General features: G+C 37.3%; 1 protein-coding gene and 1 pseudogene across 1 annotated transcript; both read right to left on the bottom strand.

The window, feature by feature from the left end:
* Positions 1 to 879: 879 nt before the first annotated feature.
* On the bottom strand, positions 880 to 8,781 carry LOC120291783 (annotated as a pseudogene).
* A 4,254-nt stretch (positions 8,782 to 13,035) lies between these two features.
* On the bottom strand, positions 13,036 to 25,073 carry LOC104438642 (disease resistance protein RPV1-like). Its single transcript, XM_039309514.1, has 4 exons — positions 24,918 to 25,073; positions 22,773 to 24,633; positions 15,203 to 15,484; positions 13,036 to 14,133 (listed from the first exon to the last, which is right to left on the bottom strand). Exons 2-4 carry the CDS (start codon positions 22,914 to 22,916, stop codon positions 13,036 to 13,038), a joined length of 1,524 nt encoding a protein of 507 aa, XP_039165448.1. The 5' UTR covers positions 22,917 to 24,633; positions 24,918 to 25,073.
* Between the last annotated feature and the right edge of the window lie 1,745 nt (positions 25,074 to 26,818).

Consider the following 26,818-nt stretch of genomic DNA (forward strand, 5'->3'; position numbering starts at 1 on the left):
TAGTCCGAGGTCCATGGCCGATGGATCATCAGGGAATTTTATTTTTAATTCAAAAATCCACAGAGATGTGTTAAAATATGACTGGATGGATGTGAGGTAAAAATGCTCCGCAAGTCAGCTGTTGCTAATTTAATGGAATAGGACAAGGATTTCTGAAAGTGGCAGCAAGGAGCACAAGGATATATAAAAAGAATAAAAAAATTATATTTTTTAAAAAGAGGCTTTTATTATTCAATGCATAATACAAACGAAGGTATAAAGGTTTATTTTAGTTGGTGTATTATGGGTGCGAACGATAATTATTTTATTTCTGTGAATAATTTCTAATCACAAATAAATTTTTCTATTTTAATCCATAAACAAGAAACTGAACAAAGATAATTTCTAGGTGGCGACTATCAATTGGTGGAGAGTGGTGGGCAGGTGAGTGGTTGGCAAGTGACGGTCGCATTTGGCGGAAGTGAGTAATGAGAAAATTTTTATTTTTGTTTTTATTCTAGAAATGTAAAAATATATATATATTTTATTTATATTCTAAGCCTATTTATTAACTAAAAACTTGTTCAAGAAATAAAAAAAAAATTACATTATCAGACAAATTTTCATTTCAAATATGTTTTTGAGAATAAAAAATTAAAAAAATAGAGACCCAAATGTGTTTGCTTCTGGATGACCCAAAGCCTTTTCATAAGATTGCATCAGCGGCTAAGACATGCAAAAATCTTTGCTTGAGTCAAAGATATTTTTAAGGCAAGTGTCTCTGCCACGCGACAAAGATAGTTTTTACGGATTTTTCTACACAAAACTTTAGATAATCCTGCCAGATTTTTAATTTTTTTTGGGGATTTTTCTAGATTTCTCTACCAAATGCACTGGAAATTGGATCAAGCATTTTAATTCTGCCACTGGAACCCCTCTATTACCTAGGTTTACCCCAACAGTAGCATTACCAGAACTAAATAACGCAATTGTTGGTGGCGGTACAAGATTGAAGACATTTAGCGAGCTCATCTCTATGAAGTCAATGTGAGCTTGAAAAAGCTTACCTTCATAAGAGGTCTCAGAGTGATTCTAGAAGAATCAAAAGGCCAATCCATTGTCCTCAACAGCCTAATCACATTACCATTTGCTAAAATTTTGATACTATTGTCATTTGTTAAGACTGCTAATAGAATTCCTTCCTTGTTAAATCTAATACAAGGTGAAGCCTGCAAATTTAAAGAGCGAGTTTAATGGAAAGGTTCAGCTAATTCAGTCGGATTAAATTAACAATAATGAATTACCGGCAATCCACCGTCAGCATTAGTACTTGTCAATATATTGTTGGTGTCCATATCCCTTTGACCATGGACTCGTCTCCAGCAGCCAAAAATCTATTTTTGGCAGTATCAAAGTGCACAAAACCATCGGATCTCTTTCCAAGTCCATGATAGGTACGCTTGATAGCCCCCTTGCTTTCATTCCATTCAACCAAATATGACTCTCCTTTATTGGTTCCATATGAGAACAACCTATAGCCAAATAAAATTGCTAAAATAGATTATTTCAGTCAGAAAGAGTGACACGGGATAAAATCAAGCTTAAAATGCAATGATGATGGTCTGAACCTTGTTCCATTAGCACCGCATGCCATCTTAATAAAAGAGTGACCCAGTGCATCCCGGTCAACTCTTGACCCCTTGTTGTCATAAAACCAAGCCTTAATTTTCCCATCCGTTGCTATTGAGAAGATGAACTACACAATAAAATAATCCTACAATCAATTTCAATAACATGTCCATATAGAGCACATCCACCTAAAACTCTAATAGATATCATAAAATATCTTTATAATAAAGTGTACACAACCATAATTTTTTTAAAAAAAATTTAAAAAGTCATCGCCAATTGCTGCTCCACCCAGGCACAATAAACATCAATCTATTATTAATTTAACTAATCAAAATTGGAGGAGAAACTAAGGGAGAACAAATTATGGAAGCAGAGCAATTTTCCTTCTGAACTCATATTAAGAAGGAAGTCATTATTGTGAAAACCTTTACCCTGTTGTCCATGCTCAGTAGCATCGCCTGAAATAATCAAATTTGCAATTTAATTTTTGGACCATGTCACCATGTTTAACAAGCACATTATAATCAAGATAGGTCAAAAGTCGGAAGACTTGCAAAATCCTTGAAATGAACAAGGTCCATTAGAACACAGATTCACACTTCTCATACAAATTGAACCAATTTTTTTACCTAACGGAGTTTTAGCAAAGAAAGTCCAGTGAATGGTCAAGCGTACAGCCGATTGGCCATACTTGCAGAGTGTCCTTGATAGTACGCGAAATAAAGAGGTACCTGAATATTTTCTTTGTTGTGTGGACAAATGGAATATACGGGTGCTTCGAGACCCTCGAAAGTCTGTTGCTTAAACCTAGTCACTGCATCCCATACCTACATAACGACTAGCTTGGTTAAAAAGGATCAAACAGTAGAACATCATAACACTGAGGAAAACACTCAAAATATACCTTGATCAACCTGTCCTCTCCACAGGTCACAACACATAACGGTTCGTTTGGATAAGAAAAAGCAAGATCATTAACACTTCCAACATGAGCCTCGAGCTGTATTAGACATTAGCGTAGAGTCAAAATTAAGCTAAACTCACATTAAGGTGGCAATTGCCAGCAAAACAAAGAAGCTTAATTTTTTTCTCCTTGTTTAGCAACAAACCTCTAGGTGGTTCCATTTGTCAACTGCGATAGAGACACAAGGGAGCCTATGGAGTCTGGAAGTTGAGCAAGTTTTTGGCATTCCCTTAGGTCAAGTTCAGACAGAGATGTTAAATCACCTATCGAGTTCGGTATGCGGGCTAATGATGCACAACAAGAGGCTTCGAGAATATTGAGCTCCTTCAACGATCCAATGGATTCTGGTAATTCTTCAATGGCGGTAGAGTTCAAATACAACTCAGTTAATGATGTCAATTTTTCAATCGAGTCAGGGATTTGTCTCCATGAGAGGCATCTCGACAAAACCAACTACGATAAAGACACGAGGGAGCCTATGGTGTCCGGAAGTTGAGCAAGTTTTTGGCATTCCCTTAGGTCAGGTTCAGACAAAGATGCTAAATCGCATATTGAGTTGGTTATGTGGGCTAGCGATGCACAACAAGAGGCTTCGAGAATCTTGAGCTCCTTCAACGATCCAATGGATTCGGGTAATTCTTCAATGGTGGTAGAGTTCAAATATAACTCAGTCAATGAAGTCAATTTTTCAATCAAGTCAGGGATTTGTCTCAATGAGAGGCATCCCGATAAACCCAACCGCGATCGAGACACGAGGGGGCCTATGGAGTCTGGAAGTTGAGCAAGTTTTTGGCATTACATTAGGCGAAGTTCAGACAGAGATGCTAAATCGCCTATTGAGTTGGGTATGCAGGCTAACGATGCACAACGGCAGGTTTCGAGAATCTTGACCTCCTTCAAAGATCCAATGGATTATGCTAATTCTTCAATGGCGGTAGAGTTCAAATACAACTTAGACAATGATGTCAATTTTTCGATTGAGTTAGGGATTTGTCTCAAAGAGAGGCATCCCAACAATGGCAACCGCGATAGAGACACGAGGGAGCTTATCGAGTCTGGAAGTTGAGCAAGTTTTTGGCATTCCCTTAGGTGAAGTTCAGACAGAGATGCTAAATCGCCTATAGACTTGGGTATGCAGGCTAACGATGCACAACAAGAGGCTTCGAGAATCTTGAGCTCCTTCAAAGATCCAATGGATTATGGTAATTCTTCAATGGTGATAGAGTTCAAATACAACTCAGTCAATGATTTCAATTTTTCGATTGAGTCTGGGATTTGTCTCAATGATAGACATCCCGATAATACCAACCGCAATAGAGACACGAGGGAGTCCGGAAGTTGAGTAAGTTTTTGGCATTCCCTTAGGTTAAGTTCAGACAGATATGCTAAATCGCCTATTGAGTTGGGTATGCAGGCTAACGATGCACAACAAGAAGCTTCGAGAATCTTGAGCTCCTTCAAAGATCCAATGGATTCTGGTAATTCTTCAATGGCGATAGAGTTCAAATACAACTCAGTCAATAAAGTCAATTTTTCGATTGAGTTTGGGATTTGTTTCAATGAGAGGCATCCCGACAATACCGACCGCGATAGAGACACGAGGGAGCCTATGGAGTCTGGAAGTTCAACAAGTTTTTGGCATTCGCTTAGGCTAAGTTCAGACAGAAATACTAAATCGCCTATTGAGTTGGGTATGCGGGCTAACGATGCATAACAAGAGGCTTTGATAATCTTGAGCTCCTTCAAAGATCCAATGGATTCTGGTAATTCTTCATTGGCCGTAGAGTTCAAATACAACTGAGTCAATGATGTCAATTTTTCCATTGAGTTTGGAATTTGTCTCAATGAGAGGCATCCCGACAATACCAACCGCGATAGAGACACGAGGGAGTCTATGGAGTCTGGAAGTTGAGCAAGTTTTTGGCATTCCCTTAGATTAAGTTAAGACAAAGATGCTAAATCGCCTATTGAGTTGGGTATGCTGGCTAACGATGCACAACAACAGGCATTGAGAATCTTGAGCTCCTTCAAAGATCCAATGGATTCTGGTAATTCTTCAATGGCGATAGAGTTCAAATACAACTCAGTTAATGATGTCAATTTCTCGATCGAGTCTGGGATTTGTCTCAATGAGAGGCATCTCGAAAATACCAACCACGATAGAGACACGAGGGAGCCTATGGAGTTTGGAAGTTGAGCAAGTTTTTGGCATTCCCTTAGGTCAAGTTCAGACAGAGATGCTAAATTGCCTATTGAGTTCGTCATGCGGGCTAACGATGCATAACAAAAGGCTTCTAAAATCTTGACCTCCTTCAACGATCCAATGAATTCTGGTAATTCTTCAATGGCGGTAGAGTTCAAATACAACTCAGTCAATGATGTCAATTTCTCGATTGAGTCTGGGATTTGTCTCAATGAGAGGCATCCCAACAATACCAACCGCGATAGAGATACGAGGGAGCCCATGGTGTCTGGAAGTTTAGCAAGTTTTTGGCATTCACTTAGGTCAAGTTCGGACAGAGATACTAATTCGCCTATTGAGTTGGGTATGCGGGCTAACGATGCACAACAAGGGACTTAGAGAATCTTGAGCTCCTTCAAAGATCCAATGGATTCTGGTAATTCTTCAATGGCGGTAGAGTTCAAATACAACTCAGTCAATGATGTCAATTTTTTGATCGAGTCTGGGATTTGTCTAAATCAGAGGCATCCTCACAATACCAAGCGCGATAGAGACACGAGAGAGCCTATGGAGTCTGGAAGTTTAGCAAGTTTTTGACATTCCCTTAGGTCAAGTTCAGACAGAGATGCTAAATCGCCTATTGAGTTACATATGCGAGCTAACGATGCACAACAAGGACTTCAAGAATCTTGAGCTCTTTCAAAGATCCAATGGATTCTCGGTAATTCTTCAATGGCGGTAGAGTTCAAATACAACTCAGTCAATGATGTCAATTTCTCGATCGAGTTTGGGATTTGTCTCAATGAGAGGCATCTCGAAAATACCAACCGCGATAGAGACACGAGGGAGCCTATGGAGTTTGGAAGTTGAGCAAGTTTTTGGCATTCCCTTAGGTCAAGTTCAGACAGAGATGCTAAATTGGCTATTGAGTTCGTCATGCGGGCTAACGATGCACAACAAAAGGCTTCTAGAATCTTGACCTCCTTCAACGATCCAATGGATTTTGGTAATTCTTCAATGGCGGTAGAGTTCAAATACAACTCAGTCAATGATGTCAATTTTTTGATCGAGTCTGGGATTTGTCAAAATCAGAGGCATCCACACAATACCAAGCGCGATAGAGACACGAGAGAGCCTATGGAGTCTGGAAGTTTAGCAAGTTTTTGACATTCCCTTAGGTCAAGTTCAGACAGAGATGCTAAATCGCCTATTGAGTTACATATGCGAGCTAACGATGCACAACAAGGGACTTCAAGAATCTTGAGCTCTTTCAAAGATCCAATGGATTCTGGTAATTCTTCAATGGCGGTAGAGTTCAAATACAACCCAGTCAATGATGTCAATTTCTCGATCGAGTTTGGGATTTGTCTCAACGAGAGGCATCTAGAAAATACCAACCGCGATAGAGACACGGGGAGCCTATGGAGTTTGGAAGTTGAGCAAGTTTTTGGCATTCCCTTAGGTCAAGTTCGAGGCAGAGATGCTAAATTGGCTATTGAGTTCGTCATGCGGAGCTAACGATGCACAACAAAAGGCTTCTAGAATCTTGACCTCCTTCAACGATCCAATGGATTATGGTAATTCTTCAATGGCGGTAGAGTTCAAATACAACTCGAGTCAATGATGTCAATTTTTTGATCGAGTCCGGGATTTGTCTAAATCGGGAGGCATCCTCACAATACCAAGCGCGATAGAGACACGAGAGAGCCTATGGAGTCCGGAAGTTTAGCAAGTTTTTGACATTCCCTTAGGTCAAGTTCGAGGACAGAGATGCTAAATCGCCTATTGAGTTACATATGCGGGCTAACGATGCACAACAAGGGACTTCAAGAATCTTGAGCTCCTTCAAAGATCCAATGGATTCTGGTAATTCTTCAATGGCGGTAGACTTCAAATACAACTCAGTCAATGATGTCAATTTCTCGATCGAGCCTAGGATTTGTCTCAATGAGAGGCATCCCGATAATACCAACCGCGATAGAAACACAAGGGAGCCTATGCAGTTTGGAAGTTGAGCAAGTTTTTAGCATTCCCTTAGGTCAAGTTCAGACAGAGAAACTAAATCGCCTATTGTTTTGGGTATGCTGGCTAACGATGCACAACAAGAGGCTTAGAGAATCTTGAGCTCCTTCAAAGATCCAATGGATTCTGGTAATTCTTCAATAGCGGTAGAGTTCAAATACAACTCGGTCAATGATGTTAATTTTTCGATCGAGTATGGGATTTGTCTCAATGAGAGGCATCCCGACAATACCAAACGCGATAGAGACACGAGGGAGCCTATGGAGTCTGGAAGTTGAGCAAGTTTTTTGCATTTTCTTAGGTCAAAATCAGACAGAGATGTTAAATCACCTATTGAGTTGGGTATGCGGGCTAACGATGCACAACAAGAAGCTTCGAGAATCTTGAGCTCCTTCAAAGATCCAATGGATTCCGGTAATTCTTCAATAGCGGTAGAGTTCAAATACAACTCAGTCAATGATGTCAATTTTTCGATCGAGTCTGGGATTTGTCTCAATGAGAGGCATCCCGACAATTCCAACCACGATAGAGACACGAGGGAGCCTATGGAGTCTGGAAGTTGAGCAAGTTTTTGGCATTCCCTTAGGTCAAGTTCAGACAAAGATACTAAATCGCCTATTGAGTTGGGTATGCGGGCTAACGATTCACAACAAGAGGCTTCGAGAATCTTCAGCTCCTTCAAAGATCCAATGGATTCTGGTAATTCTTCAATGGCGGTAGAGTTCAAATACAACTCAGTCAATGATGTCAATTTTTCGATCGAGTCTGGGATTTGTCTCAATGAGAGGCATCCCAACAACACCAACCGCGATAGAGACACGAGGGAGCCTATGGAGTCTGGAAGTTGAGCAAGTTTTTGGCATTTCCTTAGGTCAAGGTCAGACAAAGATACTAAATCGCCTATTGAGTTAGGTATGCGGGCTAACGATGCACAACAAGAGGCTTCCAGAATCTTGAGCTCCGTCAACGATCCAATGGATTCTGGTAATTCTTCAATGGCGGTAGAGTTCAAATACAACTCAGTCAATGATGTCAATTTCTCGATCGATTCTGGGATTTGTCTCAATGAGTGGCATCCCGACAATTCTAACCACGATAGAGACACGAGGGAGCCTGTCGAGTCCGGAAGTTGAGCAAGTTTTTGGCATTCCCTTAGGTTAAGTACAGATAGAGATGTTAAATCGCCTATTGAGTTGGGTATGCGGGCTAACGATGCACAACTAAAGGCTTCTAGAATCTTGAGTTCCTTCAACGATCCAATGGATTCTGGTAATTCTTCAATGGCGGTAAAGTTCAAATACAACTCAGTCAATGATGTCAATTTCTCGATCGAGTCTGGGATTTGTCTCAATGAGAGGCATCCCGACAATTCCAACCAAGATAGAGACACGAGGGAGCCTATGTAGTCTGGAAGTTTAGTAAGTTTTTGGCATTCCCTTAGGTCAAGTTCAGACAAAGATACTAAATCGCCTATTGAGTTGGGTATGCGGGCTAACGATGCACAACAAGAGGCTTCTAGAATCTTGAGCTCCTTCAACGATCCAATGGATTCTGGTAATTCTTCAATGGCGGTAGAGTTCAAATACAACTCAGTCAATGATGTCAATTTCTCGATCGAGTCTGGGATTTGTCTCAATGAGCGGCATCCCAACAATACTAAACGCGATAGAGACATGAGGGATCCTGTGGAGTCTGCAAGTTGAGCAAGTTTTTGGCATTCTCTTAGGTCAAGTTCAGATAGAGATGCTAAATCACCTATTGTGTTGGGTATGTGGGCTAACGATGCACAACAACAGGCTTTTAGAATCTTGAGCTCCTTCAACGATCCAATGGATTCTGGTAATTCTTCAATGGCGGTAAAGTTCAAATGTAACTCAATCAATGATGTCAATTTCCGATCGAGTCTGGGAATTTGTCTCAATGAATGGACATCCCGACAATAACAACCACATAAAGACACGAGGAGCCTATGGAGTCCGGAAGTTGAGCAAGTTTTTGGCATTCTCTTAGGTTAAGTTCGGACAGAGATGCTAAATCGCCTATTGAGTTGGGTATACGAGCTAACGATGCACAACAAAAGGCTTCTAGAATCTTGAGCTCCTTCAACGATCCAATGGATTCTGGTAATTCTTCAATAGCCGTAGATTTCAAATGCAACTCGATCAATGATGTCAATTTCTCGATCGAATGCTGGATTTGTCTCAATGAGAGGCATCCCGATAATGACAACCACTGTAGATACACAAGGGAGCCTATGGATTCTGGAAGTTTAGCAAGTTTTTGGCATTCCCTTAGGTCAAGTTGACAGAGATGTTAAATTGCCTATTGAGTTGGGTATGTGGCTAACGATTTGCAATAAAAGGCATTTAGAATCTTGAGCTCCTTCAAAGAACCAATGGATTCGATAATTCTTCAATGGCGGTAGAGTTCAAATACAACTTGGTCAATGATGTCAATTTTTCGATCGAGTCTGGGATTTGTCTCAATGAGAGGCATCCCAACAATACCAACCGCGATAGAGACACGAGGGAGCCTATGGAGTCTGGAAGTTGAGCAAGTTTTTGGCATTCCCTTAGGCTAAGTTCAGACAGAGATACTAAATCGCCTATTGAGTTGGGTATGCGGGCTAACGATGAACAAAAAGTGGCTTTGAGAATCTTGAGCTCCTTCAAAAATCCAATAGATTCTGGTAATTCTTCAATGGCGGTAGAGTTCAAATATAACTCAGTCAATGATGTCAATTTTTCGATTGAGTCTGGGATTTGTCTCAATGAGAGGCATCCCGATAATGACCAACAACGATAGAGACACGAGGGAGCCTATGGAGTTCGGAAGTTGAGCAAGTTTTTGGCATTCCTTAGGTCAAATTCGAGACAAAGATGTTAAATTGCCTATTGAGTTGGGTATGCGGGCTAACGATTCAATAAGAGGCTTCTAGAATCTTGAGCTCCTTCAAAGAACCAATGGATTCAGTAATTCTTCAATGGCGGTAGAGTTCAAATGTAGCTCTATCAATGATGTCAACTTTCCGATCGAATCCGGGATTTGTCTCAAGGAGTGGCATTCGGATAATGACAACCACTGTAGATACACAAGGGAGCCTATGGATTCTGGAAGTTGAGCAAATTTTTGGCATTCCGTTAGGTCAAGGAGAGACAGAGATGTTGAATCGCCTATTGAGTTGGGTATGCGGGCTAATGATTTGCAATAAGAGACATCTAGAGTCTTGAGCTCCTTCAACGATCCAATGGATTCTGGTAATTCTTCAATGGCGGTAGAGTTCAAAAACAACTCAGTCAATGATGTCAATTTTTCGATCGAGTCTGGGATTTGTCTCAATGAGCGGCATCCCGACAATTCTAACCCCGATAGAGACATGAGGGAGCCTATGGAGTCTGGAAGTTGAGCAAGTTTTTGGCATTCCTTAGGTTAAGAGTGATAGAGATGTTAAATCGCCAATTGAGTTGGGTATGTGGGTTAATGATTTGCACAACTAAAGGCATCTAGAATCTTGAGCTCCTTCAACGATCCAATGGATTCGGTAATTCTTCAATGGCGGTAGAGTTCAAATACAACTCGCCCGGTGATGTCAATTTTCCGATCGAGTCCGGGATTTGTCTCACGAATGGCATCCCGACAATTCAACCACGATAAAGACTCGAGGGAGCCTATGGAGTCGGAAGTTGAGTAAGTTTTTGGCATTCCCTTAGGTCAAGTTCAGACAAAGATATTAAATCGCCTATCGAGTTGGGTATGCGGGCTAATGATGCACAATAAGAGGCTGCGAGAATCTTGAGCTTCTTCAATGATCCAATGGATTCTGGTAGTTCTTGAATGGCGGTAGAGTTCAAATGCAGCTCTATCAATGATGTCAACTTTCCGATCGAATCCGGGATTTGTCTCAATGAGTGGCATTCGGATAATGACAACCACTGTAGATACACAAGGGAGCCTATGGATTCTGGAAGTTGAGCAAGTTTTTGGCATTCATTCAGGTAAATGTGAGACAGAGATGTTAAATTGCCTATTGAGTTGGGTATGTGGGGCTAACGATTTGCACAAGAGGCATCTAGAGTCTTGAGCTCCTTCAAAGAACCAATGGATTCAGGTAATTCTTCAATGGCCGTAGATTTCAAATTCAGCTCCGTCAATGATGTCAACTTTCCGATCGAGTCTGGAATTTGTTTCAACGAATGGCATCCCGATAATAACAACCACAGCAAGGACACGAGGGAGCCTATAGAGTCTGGAAGTTGAACAAGTTTTTGGCATTCATTCAGGTCAAGGGAAGACAAAGATGTTAAATTGCCTATTGAGTTGGGTATATGGGCTAACGATTTGCAATAAGAGGCATCTAGAGTCTTGAGCTCCTTCAAAGAACCAATGGATTCAGGTAATTCTTCAATGGCCGTAGATTTCAAATGCAGCTCTATCAATGATGTCAACTTTCCGATCGAGTCTGGGATTTGTCTTAACGAATGGCATCCTAACAATAACAACCACTGTAAATACACAAGGGAGCCTATGGATTCTGGAAGTTGAGCAAGTTTTTGGCATTCATTCAGGTAAATGTGAGACAGAGATGTTAAATTGCCTATTGAGTTGGGTATGTGGGCTAACGATTTGCAATAAGAGGCATTTAGAATCTTGAGCTCCTTCAAAGAACCAATGGATTCAGGTAATTCTTCAATAGCCGTAGATTTCAAATGCAGCTCTATCAATGATGTCAACTTTCCGATCGAATCCGGGATTTGTCTCAATGAGTGGCATCCGACAATACAACCATGATAGAGACACGAGAGAGCCTATGGAGTCTGGAAGTTGAGTAAGTTTTTGGCAATTTCCCAGGTCAAGGTGAGACAGAGACTCTAAATCGCCTATTGAGTTGGGTATGTGGGCTAACGATGCACAATAAGAGGCATCTAGAGTCTTGAGCTTCTTTAGAGATCCAATGGATTCGGGTAACTCTTCAATGGCCATAGATTGCAAAGCCAACTCGGTGAATGATATTATCTTTCCGATCGAGTCTGGGAGTTGACTCAATGAGTGGCATCCTGACAATAACAACGTTGATAGAGACACGAGGGAGCCTATGGAGTTTGGAAGTTGAGCAAGTTTTTGGCATTCATTAGGTCAAGGAGAGACAGAGATGTTAAATTGCCTATTGAGTTGGGTATGGGCTAACGATTTGCAATAAGAGGCATCTAGAGTCTTGAGCTCCTTCAAAGAACCAATGGATTCGGTAATTCTTCAATGGCCGTAGATTTCAAATGCAACTCTATCAATGATGTCAACTTTCCGATCGAATCCGGATTTGTCTCAATGAGTGGCATCCCGATAATACCAACCGAATTGATAGGACACGAGGGAGCCTATAGAGTCTGGAAGTTGAGCAAGTTTATGGCATTCATTCAGGTCAAGGTAAGACAGAGATGTTAAATTGCCTATTGAATTGGGTATGTGGGCTAACGATTTGCAATAAGAGGCATCTAGAGTCTTGAGCTCCTTCAAAGAACCAATGGATTCAGGTAATTCTTCAATGGCCGTAGATTTCAAATCCAGCTCTATCAATGATGTCAACTTTCCGATCGAATCCGGGATTTGTCTCAATGAGTGGCATTCGGATAATACTAACCCCGTAGATACAAAGGGAGCCTATGGATTCGGAAGTTGAGCAAGTTTTTGGCATTCATTCAGGTCAAGGTGAGACAGAGATGTTAAATTGCCTATTGAGTTGGGTATGTGGGCTAACGATTTGCAATAAGAGGCATCTAGAATCTTGAGCTCCTTCAAAGAACCAATGGATTCAGGTAATTCTTCAATGGCGAGATTTCAAATGCAACTTCTATCAATGATGTCAACTTTTCGATCGAGTTTGGGATTTGTCTCAACGAGCAGCATCCCGATAATGACAACCACCGTAGAGACACGAGGAGCCTATGGAGTCCGGAAGTTGAGCAAGTTTTGGCATTCATTCGGGGCTAAGTTCGACAAAGATGTTAAATTGCCTATTGAGTTGGGTATGCGGGCTAACGATTTGCAATAAGAGGCATCTAGAGTCTTGAGCTCCTTCAAAGAACCAATGGATTCGGTAATTCTTCAATGGCCGGTAGATTTCAAATGCAACTCTATCAATGATGTCAACTTTCCGATCGAGTTTGGGATTTGTCTCAATGAGTGGCATCCGACAATACCAATCGTGATAGATACATGAGGGAGCCTATGGAGTCTCGGAAGTTGAGCAAGTTTTTGACATTCATTCGAGGTCAAGATGAGACAGAGATGTTAAATTGCCTATTGAGTTGGGTATGTGGGCTAACGATTTGCAATAAGAGGCATCTAGAATCTTGAGCTCCTTCAAAGAACCAATGGATTCAGGTAATTCTTCAATGGCCGTAGATTTCAAATGCAGCTCTATCAATGATGTCAACTTTCCGATCGAGTCTGGGATTTGTCTCAATGAGTGGCATCCGGACAATGACAACCACTGTAGATACACAAGGGAGCCTATGGATTCTGGAAGTTGAGCAAGTTTTTGGCATTCATTCAGGTCAAGGTGAGACAGAGATGTTAAATTGCCTATTGAGTTGGGTATGTGGGCTAACGATTTGCAATAAGAGGCATCTAGAGTCTTGAGCTCCTTCAAAGAACCAATGGATTCAGGTAATTCTTCAATGGCGGTAGATTTCAAATCCAGCTCTATCAATGATGTCAACTTTCCGATCGAGTCTGGGATTTGTCTTAACGAGTGGCATCCTGACAATAACAAGCACAATAGATACACGAGGAAGCCTATAGAGTCTGGAAGTTGAGCAATTTTTTGGCATTTTATTAGGTTAAGGTGAGATAGAGATGTTAAATCACCTATTGAGTTGGGTATGTGGGCTAACGATGCACAATAAGAGGCATTTAGAGTCTTGAGCTTCTTCAAAGATCCAATGGATTCGGGTAATTCTTTAATTCCTGTGTTTGATAGGTTTAGCTGAGTTAATGATATAAGAGAGCCCAAGGATTCTGGAAGTCGAGCAAGTTGTCTACAATATGAGGCATCTAAAGTCTTCAGCTTTATCAAACAACCTCTTGAAATAGGAATTTCTCGTATATGAGTGTCACCTATGATTAGCTCCTTCAATTCTTTCATTCTACCTACTCCTAGCGTTAGCTCCTTCAATTTATGACACTTTTCAATAGTCAAGGTGACGAGGGTCTTAATGTCCTCGATAGAAGGATGAATCTCCTCTAGATCCTGACAATCATAAAGACACAAAGTCTTCAAGCTATTGAAAGCAGACAAGTCGGGAGTTGTTCTCAAAGCACAATTCGAAAGGAAAAGAACTTTGAGCTCCATTGCCATCTGAAAGAAAGAGAAGTCACCATTTTGAGATTGGACCAAAAAAAAAAAAAAATACTTGTGCTCCCTACTCCTTCACAGCTATCTTATTTAATTTTAAATGTTTCTTTTCAGTAGTGTATTCACTAAGCTAGTATATAAATGTTTTTAAGCATATCATTGCAAAGAGAACATTAGGGATGTGAAAGTACTAACTACAATTATTTGCAAATAAAATTTCATAGCAACTATCATATTTATTTTTTCAAAGTTATGACAATGATGTTATTTATTAATTAGACATATGCAAATTTTATTATCAAATTACAAATGACAAAGTCAAATGGAAGAAAAGAGATGCATTCACTCGGTGCTATGTTTTCCTTCAATATTATGAAGTCAAAGAGAAATGGCTACTTTAATTATAAAAAGCAATTTTTGAATGCTATATGTATAAGATATAAAAAAGGTGTTGCATTAAAATTATTTAAATGCCATTTCAAGGATAATTTTATTACTCATATAACATTACTACTTTATAAATGTGTTGTACGATGACTTCAACAATCAACAATAATAATGAATAAATATTGTGTGCAACAAGTCAAAGTAGTTCACAAATTATTTCCATTATTCTAAAAGTAACTATGAATTTAGAATTTTAGTTTGTATGTTAAACACAAGTCATTGTGAGGGTTTTTGTCTCTCCATGAAAGAAGAGCCATATATACATATAACAAGAATTGCTAAAAAGACATACTTTTGCATGGGGAGAAATTAACTAGAAACCATACACAATTTAAAGTAAAGTTAAGATTGGCACAATATTATAATTATATTTTTGATAGATGTTAATTAATACAATTAAAAGAGTTTTTATTAGTAAGTCTGATGTTAAGCGTGACTAGTTGTTGAAATATTAAGAGGCAAAAGCTTCTAACATATTTAAGTGCCTATAAATTCCTCTTATGCTTAGAGGAAAATCCATTATATGAGAAAGGATTTTCAGAAGAAATAAAGGAGAACTTGGTACAATTGGGGCCGTTGATAACACGTGGTTATTTTTAAAAGATATGCCTTCTCTACATCTTACCTTTACTGGGCCCCATCCTCCCCAGTCCTCCGAAATCTGACTATCCCCCAAGTCAAGCACGATTAATTTCTTTGGGTGAAAGTTAGCCTCTTCAAAATCCAAGCAACAATTATCCCATTCAAGCCATCTTAATTGAGGAAGAAAGTTGTGAAAATCTCCAGTGATGTTCACTCCGCTCAATTGAAGGAACCTCAAGTTGGTCAATTGTTTAAAGTTCTCAACCGTGTAGCTTTCTCTCCCATCATCTTTGTCGAGACAAAGGGCCTCAATTTTACTTGTGCCCTAGAATTGAAAAACATTGTGGATCATATATTGGATGATGGGATGAGACTAACTATATACAAGAAAAGATGTATTATTTCAACTATGTTGTCATACTATAATGATGTGGGGTTCTCACCTTCGACTTCATGACATGATAGATTGTGGTTACATATTCCTTATCTAATCTATATAAAAATGTGAAGCTCAAGAGGGGGTCCCCCAATTTTCCTCTACCAATTATGCCCTTCACAATTTGCACGTTTTAAATTTCCAAAAGTTGCATCCTTTCAAAATTACAATAGAAGGTCTCTCTTCATGCACACTCTACTTCAAATATATCTATCAAATCTCATGCCCTTTATTTGGGAAACAACAAAACCCTAATTCATATTCTTTATATGCGAAATAACATGGTTCTTACAATTCAAATACATCCATCAAACTTGCCATCAAAACATGTATCAATACTCAAGAATCCCAATTGTAGAATCCCCCTCTTTTTCTTATGTATCTTGTTTGCAATTCTCAATAGCAAAATGAAAATAAGAATTCCATCCCAAGAAGTACACGTATTTTACATTCCTTTCTTATCATTTGTTTTTTCAACAAGTGTTTTTCATTACGTGTGGAAGAAAACATATATCAAATGTTATATAAATGATTTTTATTTCTCTTTTTATTACTTTAGATGTTTAATGCTATCTGTTCATTTCGTGTTGATTTTGTTACAAAGCAATAGCAATCATCTAATTTTTTACCAATTTGCCCATAGATTAACAAGACCTTGCTAACAGACATATTGGACATGAAGATTAATCATATTATGTTAATATTACTTATGTGCAAGCATATGGTTTTGAAGTTGCTTAGTTTTATTACTAATTATCATTAAGTGTAAAGCTATGTTATCATACAAATGTAATATTTGACAATTCTCTATATAAAAATAAGGTCATGTATGTATCGTTAAAATACCTAACTTCCAAGTTTAATATTTTATGGTCTTTATGATTGACCATACACAATTTGTTGAATGATAAAAATAGGATCTCCAAATAATATATTGCTAATATTATTTACTTCATGAAAATAGTATGTTTATTTTAAATAACATACATAAGTAGAGCTCCCATCCATACTCTCATTAACGAACATGCCCATTCAAAGTATTACATTTAAAGATGCATCACTTTTCGAATTTTTTAATGATTAGTTAGGCTCCGGTGATTATTTATATGGTTCGTTTGTTATTCTACTAGCGTTTCTCTAATTTCTCGAATATAAAATAGAAGTACCCATCAATTAATGTCGTTGACTTCACTATTGCATGAAAAGACATTTCTCTTCTAAAAATGACATTTAACAAATAGTACAATATTCATATTTTGATGAATAGATGCTTTCCTTGGAAGTTACATACTTAGACCAGATACTCTTCGCATTTTCAGTGGCATATTTTGTATATGACTTTATCTAGCGTTCATGTATTATATTTAGTTCTTTTCTTTCTTTGCACTTAGTGGTATCAATAAATATTATTTACTTCTTTTATGTTTACATTAACAGACACCATTTTTTTTAGGGTAAGTTTGAATAGACCAGTTTCTTCGTATTTTTAATAGTAATTTAGAAGGTATTTGTTTTGAAATAGTATGTTATGTGATTTGCTATTCATCTTCTTTCTAGCATTTAAATACATTGCATGACCACATGAAATTTTAAACAGACTCAACTTCACTTATACAATAAATTGTCTTGCACAAAAATTCTTTCTTTTTTAAAGATCAAAATACAATAGATATGACCACCCATGATGACGGCGTAGTGGTTGAGCGCAGGTTCCTTTCGAAAGAGATCATGAGTTCGATTCGCTGCATCGTTTGCTTTGCGAGAAAGGAACCCACGACTTAACCGGGGCAACAAGAGTGGTGGTGACTCTACTGCCCCTTCAGGGTTTACTCCGCCGCGAAACGGCGCAAGGAGGTACCCTAGGTACCCAAAAAAAATACAATAGATATGTCCTTGGAGCTATGCCATTACTCATAACTCAAAAATTTTCTGGCTAACTAGAAAAATGGAGAAATGCCTCTTCTCACATGCAACGCCCATTTACTTAAAATTGAATGACCTTCCACATCATGTCCCCGTCGACACATTATGCAACTATATGCTAATATTCTTTAGTTAATTACATTTGCATTTCCACTTCTTTTTTATTATTATTAATAACACATACTTCTTTATGCAGCTTCTTTTGCTTTTTTTTTTTTTTTCTGGGTGACAACTTCTTTATATTACGTCTTCTTCTCATATTGCATGGAAAGAATGCTTAGATTCCCTATTTTTCTAGTGTTGCAAATCCTAATAGTAGTAGAATTCTTGTGCTATGCACAAGATTTAAGACTTTGCATTTTCTACAGTAATCTAGTGTCACGTAATTTTTTAGGATTAATTAGAATGTAAGTATGTGATTACCAAATAACCAGTGCCTTTTAGTTTTACACATTTATACGCTTTATTTACATATATATTTTATAGCAATGGATTATCAGAGTACATTTAGATTATTACAACATGTATGGTTGCAGTAATGACTGTTATAGTATACAATATCTACTCGCAATGAAAGTTATCGTTGCCAGATTGTAATAACTATCACCCTGATGTGTAATAGCTATTACTACCAGGCCACAGTAGCTATTTCCAAAATACACGTCTTTTTTTTTTCTCTCACCCTATCAATATTATATTATTGACTATAATCAACGTACATATTAATTATAACTAAAATCAGTTGTGGTAATTATGTAATGATAACATCAATTATACTTATCTTGACTTTAATCACATATCATATCATTAATAGGCAAATAGAAGATGAAATAGTGATAATGTTATCTTGATAATTCATTATCAGTTATTAGGTTAAAAATTATTTATAATATACTAATTAGCACAATGTTAGTGGCTCCTTATTAGATATGGTTATCTAAATTTTTCATAAGTTAATATTATATGTTCATAATAAAATGATCATCTTAATTACTAATTATATTATTTATTGCTTAATTGTGCTATAATTATTATGTCAATCGTACTATTAATTATTTAACAAAAAATAGTTATGTTCATATGATCACATACCATATGATTAAGCTTAAATCTCGACCACAAATTAATTATTAAATGTTTAAAATTCATATATTAAATTGTAATTATCCGTAATCACAATTTATATATGTCATGCTTTATAAATAGTATAAATAAAATAAAACATCAAAGAAGAAAACAAGTATATGTCTAGAGGCATCTATTATATGATTGACTATAATTCTATAACAAGTATAGCGAAATGTATAATAAATTACAACTATTATGATTGAAAGGGTGTGTGGATAGCCATTGTGACTAGAAATATCTATCATAACATAAAGTTAACATGCTTTACAATAGGTGAATATAATAAAATTGTCCATGAAAGAAGGAAAAAGAATATATTGTTAGAGTGTTCTGTTATATGACTACATACATACAAGTGATGGTTATCAAGATTAAAAAGTTCTATAGATACTTAACATGAGAAACATTCCGTTTATTTCATAAGTGAATCATATTAACAAATCAATAAAAAAAATATAACATGATAGCTCATATTAAATAAGTTAATATTATAAATGTACGGAATATGTGCTAAATAAAAAGCTTACTAAGAGTTGAAGGATGTTGAAATATGCATTGTAACGTGGTATCAATTTATGACAAATAAAAAATGGAGGGAAAATTGTTCAAAAAGTCTTAAATCTATTATATTTTTACTTAATTCGGTCATAAACCTTTTAATTTTATTAATTTGATCCTAAATATTTTAATTTCTTCCCAATTGAGTTCATCTGACCAATTTTGGCTGAAAATTGCTGATGTGGCATTTTTATTTTTTTAATTTTGAATTTTGAATTTTTTTAACTTTTCTCTTCTTTAATTTTGGGTTTGGTGTTAGGGCCGGTGACGGTTACCGGCTGACCCTCGTCAGCCGTGGGCGAGGGCCGCGATGCCCTTGCTAGATTTGGCCGGGCGAGGGCCCCGAGCACCCGAGCAAGGTCACCACCCTTGCTTGGCCAAATCCAGTGAGGGCTTGAGCCCTCGCTTTTGTCGGTGAGGGCGTCACAGCCCTCCCCCAGGGCCAGCGAGGATCAATCAAGCCGGCAAGGGTTGGCCAGTAACCCTTACCGGCCCTAACTACAAACCAAGAAAAAAAAGTAACAAAAAAAAAAAGTATTAGCACCAACCGGCCACGTTAGCAATTTTCAGCCAAAATTAACTAGACAGACTTAATTAGCAAGAAGTGAAAAGGTTTAGAACTGAATTGACAAAATTGAAAGGTTTATAACTGAATTGGTAAAAATACAATAAGTTTAAGACTCTCTAGATAATTTTCCCAAAAATGGATAAAAAACTTATTCACCATGATAGTACATATTTAACAAATAATGATATAATCATCAACTAAATCGTGCCAGCATATATTTGCCAAAGAAATGGGATTAATAGAAAAATTATCCATTGTCACAAGCGAATTACTACCACGAAAAGTCTACAGGACGAAAATAATGTGACAAACTACCACCACGAAAAGTCTATAGGACGAAAATAATATTTACACATCATAAATAATTTTAAAAGCCACATGGCAAATTGACGGTGTTAACTAACACTTGACAACAAAGGGCTCGATTGCCCAAATTGTGAAAGATAAAGGATTGCATTGAGGAAAAAAATAGTGGCCTTAATCGTATTTAAAAGTTTGAAAATGAATTAGTCGTTATATTAGGTTTAGAATTTTTTGAACAAGTATCTCCAACCATATTGAAACTCAACTTCACGCGTACACTAAAATTCTGCTACACAATTTCCTTTTTTTGCTAAAGATGAAATTCATATCAGAAATCCTTGGAGCTATGCATTAGTCATAACTCAACAATCCTCTAGCAACCTAAAACAAAGGAGAAATGCCTCTATTCACATGCGACTCATGTGTAATCTTTATTGGTAAAATATAGAATGTTTTCCATTTCGCATCCGCCAGGAATGACCTTCTCACATTTATTCCTAAAATTGAAAGAACTTCCAGATCGTCCCTTTCGACAAATAATTTAACTATTTACTAACATTCCTTCGTTACTTCCATTTGTCTTTCCACTTCCTTATTTTTATTTCTTAATAACACATACTTCTTTATGCAACATCTCTTGCTTCTTCTTCTTCTTCTGTTTTTCTTTTTTGGTGATAACTTCTTTGTATAGTGTCCTCTTTATAAATGCAAGAAAATATTATTTAGATTCTCTATTTATCAAGTGTCGAAGATCGTAATAGCAGTAGAAGTCTACTGTAATGTAATTTCTCGTATTTTGGAGGATTAAGTAGAATGTGAATACGTAATTAACTCAATATGAATAGACTACCTTTGTGGACAAGCTTTTAAAAAAGAGAAAAAAGAAAAAATATGCATTGATCAAAAGAAGAATGTGAGATGGTGAGTTGCATGAGTATGTTTGCGGGGTACTTTTGCTTAGTTACCAATTATTTCATCAATCATTTGACATGTATCCAACTCATTCCTTAAACCAATCAAGACATATGAAATGGGAAGAGCTAGAGAGAAATGGATCGGAGCGATATAGCATTTCATTCGTGTTTGATGGATGAGTGTAAGTCGTTGACCACCTTTAATTTTTGCAGATTGGTCAAATTTAAGACTAATAGAGAAAATCGAGATACTGAGACTAGAGTGCGCAGCAGAAACTTATGGCTCTATTACTTCCATCTAAAACTATTTTCAAATGTTACTAGTGACAACTATTGTGATTGCAAAGGTGTCCCATTATGACTAAAAGTAACCATCATCACCAAAAAAAATAAATAAACATGCTTTACAGGTAGATGAATTAATAAAATTGTCCATCATAGAAGAAAAAATAATATATGTTAGAGGACTTTATTACATGACAACATAAACTTCAATAATAAGTATAACGAGATGTATAATAAGTGATGGCTGTTATGATTAAAAGTTTTAGCAATACTCATTATGAGAAAATATTTTGTCATATCCTTATATTTTGTCATATTTTATAAGTAAATTATAATAACGTCCAAAAAAAATTATAACATGACAGCTCACATTTAACAATTAAATGATAGAAATGTATTAAATATGTGCTAAATAAACTGCTTGCTAAGAGTTGAACGATGTAGAAATATTTATTATACTGTGGCAGTCAATATTTGGTAAATAAAAAATCGATACAAGAATTAAGTCACATGCTAGCCCATATTTAACAAATGATGATATAAAATTAAGTAAATCTTTTTGTTAAATAAGATGCTCACCAAGAGTTGAGCTATGAAGAAGTGATTATTATGGGATGATAGTGAATATTTGACAAATAAATGTTATTAGGGGATTAATAGAAATATTATACATTGTCAGAAAATTAAAATATAATAGTAGCAAATTCATAGAAAAAATATATGCACTGTTATAGAAAGTCTATGGAACGAAAATAATATTTGTTTAGAGGGTTACATTGCAAGGTTGCGCATATATCTTAAATAAATATGAAAGTCATATCATGGTGGTGACTAATGGTTGAAGACAAAGAACATGATTACATAAATTGTGAAAGACAAAAGACTATAATATTTATTTTAAAAAAATTGATAGGGGACTAAATCACATAAATAGTAATACTTAGGAGACGAAAACTATACTTAACCCAATTCTAAAAAATACGGGACCAAGATAGCTAGTCACCATAAATGAATGGAAGTCTCATTTATCATAGCAAACAACCCATAAGAAACTCAATACTCAGTAAAAGATAAAAAGGATGCAAAGACCTCACAAGAAATCAAAGAAAAAATCCAAACATCATGGATGTGCATTAAACATGTACGTGGGAAAAGCATGGCCGCCAACAATTTATAGAAAATCAGCTTTTCTTTGAAAATGCTCTGTCAAATATTATGCTTTTGTAATTTTTTAGTTGCATTGAAGTTACAAAGGAGAGGGTCCTCATCACAATACTACGAGATAGAGGTATATATAATTCATCAACAACCAAGAAATTGGTCCTCAATTATGTTCAAAAGAGTCAGGCAAAAACAACATAAGCAATTAACCGGAAGAGCTCTTTTGCTAGTAGAAGAAGTTTTAGGGGCTCCAGATTGACAATAATTTTTTATCTCAAAACATAAAAGAGAAGATGGGCTCACATTCACTAACTGAGAGATGTAGATAAAATCTTACCTTGTTATTGTAAATCACATCTGCGGCTTCCTTAGTATTCCATAATCTGCTACGCTTTTGAGGTTCCCTTTGATTTTCTTGGCGAACAATTTCCCTTCCAAAATCTCTCAGCTGATCATGCATCATTAGATGATGCCATCTCATCAATTTTAATTAGGGACATAAGACTCAATACTTCAATCCCCTTCTCCGGAAAAAAACCACACGCATCCCACACATAAGTCGGAGCTTCTGTATGTGTTCCAATAAAAATACATGCTATATCCAAAAAAATCTGTTGCTCCTCATACTCTAATGCATCGTAACTTATCCTCAATGTCTCTTGCACTTTCTTATCAGGCACTTGCTTTAATTTCTTTAATGTATCTTCCCATACTTTTTTTGTCTTTCCACATAAAAATGAACCTATAATTTCAAGAGCTAAGGGTAGCCCTCCTGTAATAGATACAACATCACCAGAGATAACCTCATAATCACTTTTGGGAGAATCCTTTCGAAATGCATGTCTACTAAATAAAATCAATGATTTATCCAAAGGCAACTCGTTGAGTGGGTACATGTGGTCTGCCCTAGCCTTGTCAAGAATACTCTTGTTTCTAGTTGTCATGATGACTATACTTCCTGCTTTAAACCAATTATGGTCTCCAGCCAAAGCATTCAAGTGAGCAATATCGTCCATGTCATCAAGAAGAACGAGAATTTTCTTACTTGGAAATCGAGATTTTATGACACTGACTCCCTCGTCGACATTAGACACATCAAACGATTTTCTTATTATGTCAGAAATGAGCTGCTTTTGTAGGCATTCAATGCCCTTACGTTCAGATGTCTCTCGAATATTTGCCACAAAGCTACGATCCTCAAAATGACTAGAGAGTTTGTTGTATAATACCTTTGCAAGAGTTGTCTTACCGATGCCGCCCATTCCATAAATTCCAATTATCCATGTACGAATGAAATTAACATCTATTTTGCTCATAATTTGCTCCACTCGATGATCGATTCCCACTAATTGTTCGGGAACATTTAACTGAAAAAGTCTTTTTAACTCTCTCATAACTTCTCTGACAACAATATTAACCAATGCCCCTTCATGCCTGTCAAAAGATAATGAATTTCAATATAGGATGGCAACGATTATATGCTTTTCTAAGAAAGATCTAAAAGAATTCAATTTTTTTTTTGTTGGAGAATAATGTACCCGTTTTCATCTTTCTCCGATTCCCATCCTTTTAGGAAACTAACTTCTTCAAGCGCTTTTTCCCATTCCTGCGTAACTATTCTGTCAAATTCTTTTTATGTGTATTGATAGCAGCTCTCAATCTCCCCGTAGGATTTCGTAACTGCGAGGGTTCCACTTTGTAAAATATGGGCAACACTATTTGCCCTCCATTTTTTTTGCACTTCAATATATGTGCCAGCTCACGAAGGCACCATTTGCTGGAAGCATAGTCCTCTGAGATAATTGGGATGGAGATTTTAGACTGTGTGATGCTGCGGAAAGCTCCGGACCTATCTCCTCACCAACACGAAGCTCCTCATCGTCTCTGAACACATGAATTCTTGCACCGACAAGACTAGTATAGAGATAATCGGTAAAACCTTTGCGAGTGTCTTTTCCTCTAAAGCTCAAGAACACTTCATAATCATTTCCTTCTGTCTTCTTAGTTCCGCCTTCATAATCACCTGCAGGTGGAGAGGTCGACGAGGAAAAAGCCCTAGAATTCGGACCTTCTGAATGAGTGGGTTCATTTCCTTCCATCTCGAGAGAATTGGAGGAGCACAGCCTACAGAGGCAATAAAAGAGGTTGAGGAAGACACCCCACATATCGGATCTTTTAGGCTCCGCCTCTGTAATCACCTACAAAGGCAGTAAAAGAGATTTGATGTAGCAGAGCCTCAAAGGAAAGCGGGAAATAGAGAAGAGAAATATGGAATCCCAAATTTAGGAATTGCATAAATGTCTGTCAGAGCTCATTCCATGGCTATATTCAAACAGAAATGAAGTCTGATTGACCAAATAGGAGATCGATCGAGCAAAGCCTTAAAAAAAGGCTAGATTTCGCAGTCCAAATTTTGGAACGCAAAAAAGTCTCTAAGAAATCAAATCGAAACTCATCAAAAGAAAATGGATCGATCGATTACCTAAGAAGTGCTCAAACAACACGATCCGCCCACTGCTGTGATATCCTCCGGTTCTCAGCCTTCGACGTCAGATTGACTACACTCAACACTCTCTCCCGTGCTTGCTTGAACGATGCTGAGTTATTGCCGTCCAGCCGTCCCAGACCCTTTTATCCACGAAAACAGAGCAGGACATTTGCTTCGTGGATTCTGCCTAAGCTGTCTCTTCAAGCGGACCCACGGCGCCCCTCCTCTCCGCTTTGAATGACAGCTACGAGGGTCAGCTGCTCAGAAACCGAAGCCCACCTGTGGCCCCCGCCTCGCATCTCGAGGATATCTTCGGTCACTCTGAATGTACCGAATTGCCCCCCGCCAGCTCACGTGCCGCACTGTCCGAGCAAGTTCCCGTGTTCTCCCCGACCGAGGCGACTTGGGGGTTGGAATTTCGGAGCGATTTCTTTTGGCTTTTGAAAAAGGAGACGGGGACCGTGCAACGCTCCTCGACAGCGCCAACTGAGGCGGCTCCATATTTTGGCCTTTTTCTCTAATTACTAATGAGGTTTATTACCTTTTTCAAAATAAAAGAAAATTTTGGTGTGCTGCCCTTTGATAAAAATTTAGGTTGCACTTAAAAATATAATTGATGTTTTACATTTTAAAAAATTAAAATATGTACATTCTTTAAGTTAAATTACAAACATAATTGTATAATTATCTATATCAAGCATATTTTGAATCTTTTAAATAATTATATAATTGTATAATTATCTATAATTGTATAATTGTTTTACCAGGCAAGGTTGAGGCTTGTCGATGGCCTGGTAAGGCCACGGCTCAACAGACCTCACCCAATCAGTCGCCGGCTTGCCAGGCCAACAACTAGCCACAAAAGAAGGAGGAAGGAGAAGAGAAAAATAAAATAAAAAAATAAGAAAATATAATAAAAGTACTAAAAAATTAAAAGAAACAAAAAGAATCTCTATCCTGAAATAGAACTTTTGTGAAGTTACTGAATGCGTTCTTTTATTTATAAACTTTACCAAAAACAAAAACAAAAAAAAATCTATTTCTGATAAAAATTTATTCTCCGAAACAAAATCATTACCAAATGCATCATAAACACGTTGTGCATTGGTTCCTTGTATTTGTAACCATAACATCTTTCGTATTTGAAGACTTGTGTCTAGATTTGTGCTTGGTCGTTAAGAAAAAGCTAGAAGTCAAGCCAAATAAATGTTAAAGATCTCAAATATATTCAACATTTACTCTAATGGCAAAAGTGAATGACTGCACCGGTGATTTCAAGTTGAACCTTACGCGTTATAACTCGATTTCCAACTTGACTCGACTTTTTTTTTTTTTTTTTTTTGCCAACGCTGAACTTAATTCATTTGTGAAAAGCTGCGAGTACATGCCCATTTAGATAAAACCGAAAAATAATTACTGAAATTTTGAGTACTAAATTTCACATATGGACCATTTTAAGTACTCAAAATGAAAAAAAAAAAATGTTGTTTGATTATCTCCGCGGCATTACGGGGGAGGCGCGGGGAACCTATGCACGCGCCAGCACGACTTTATAAAATGGGGCCGTGGAAACTATTTCTTACCGATAGTGGAGCACACATGGGGCTTTCGTTTCGTTCGTCTCTTCTGGCGATGGCTTCATGGATTGATATACTTGCAATAATATTTCGACAACACTCAAGCGCTTGTCGGCTTTTGTCTTTTTTTATAGGTCATTTATTTATTAGATAGGGTATTTGTCACTGTCTTTGTTATCATAATCACTTAAACAAGGTTATATTTGAGTATTACACTTAAAATCTTAGCCTTAGTATGTGCGTGCGTGCGTGTGTGTGTGTATATATATATATATATATATATATTAATAAAGAAGGTACTGCAAATGAAGCAATCTT

Source organism: Eucalyptus grandis, chromosome 3, assembly GCF_016545825.1.
Source record: "Eucalyptus grandis isolate ANBG69807.140 chromosome 3, ASM1654582v1, whole genome shotgun sequence".
Lineage (NCBI taxonomy): Eukaryota > Viridiplantae > Streptophyta > Magnoliopsida > Myrtales > Myrtaceae > Eucalyptus > Eucalyptus grandis.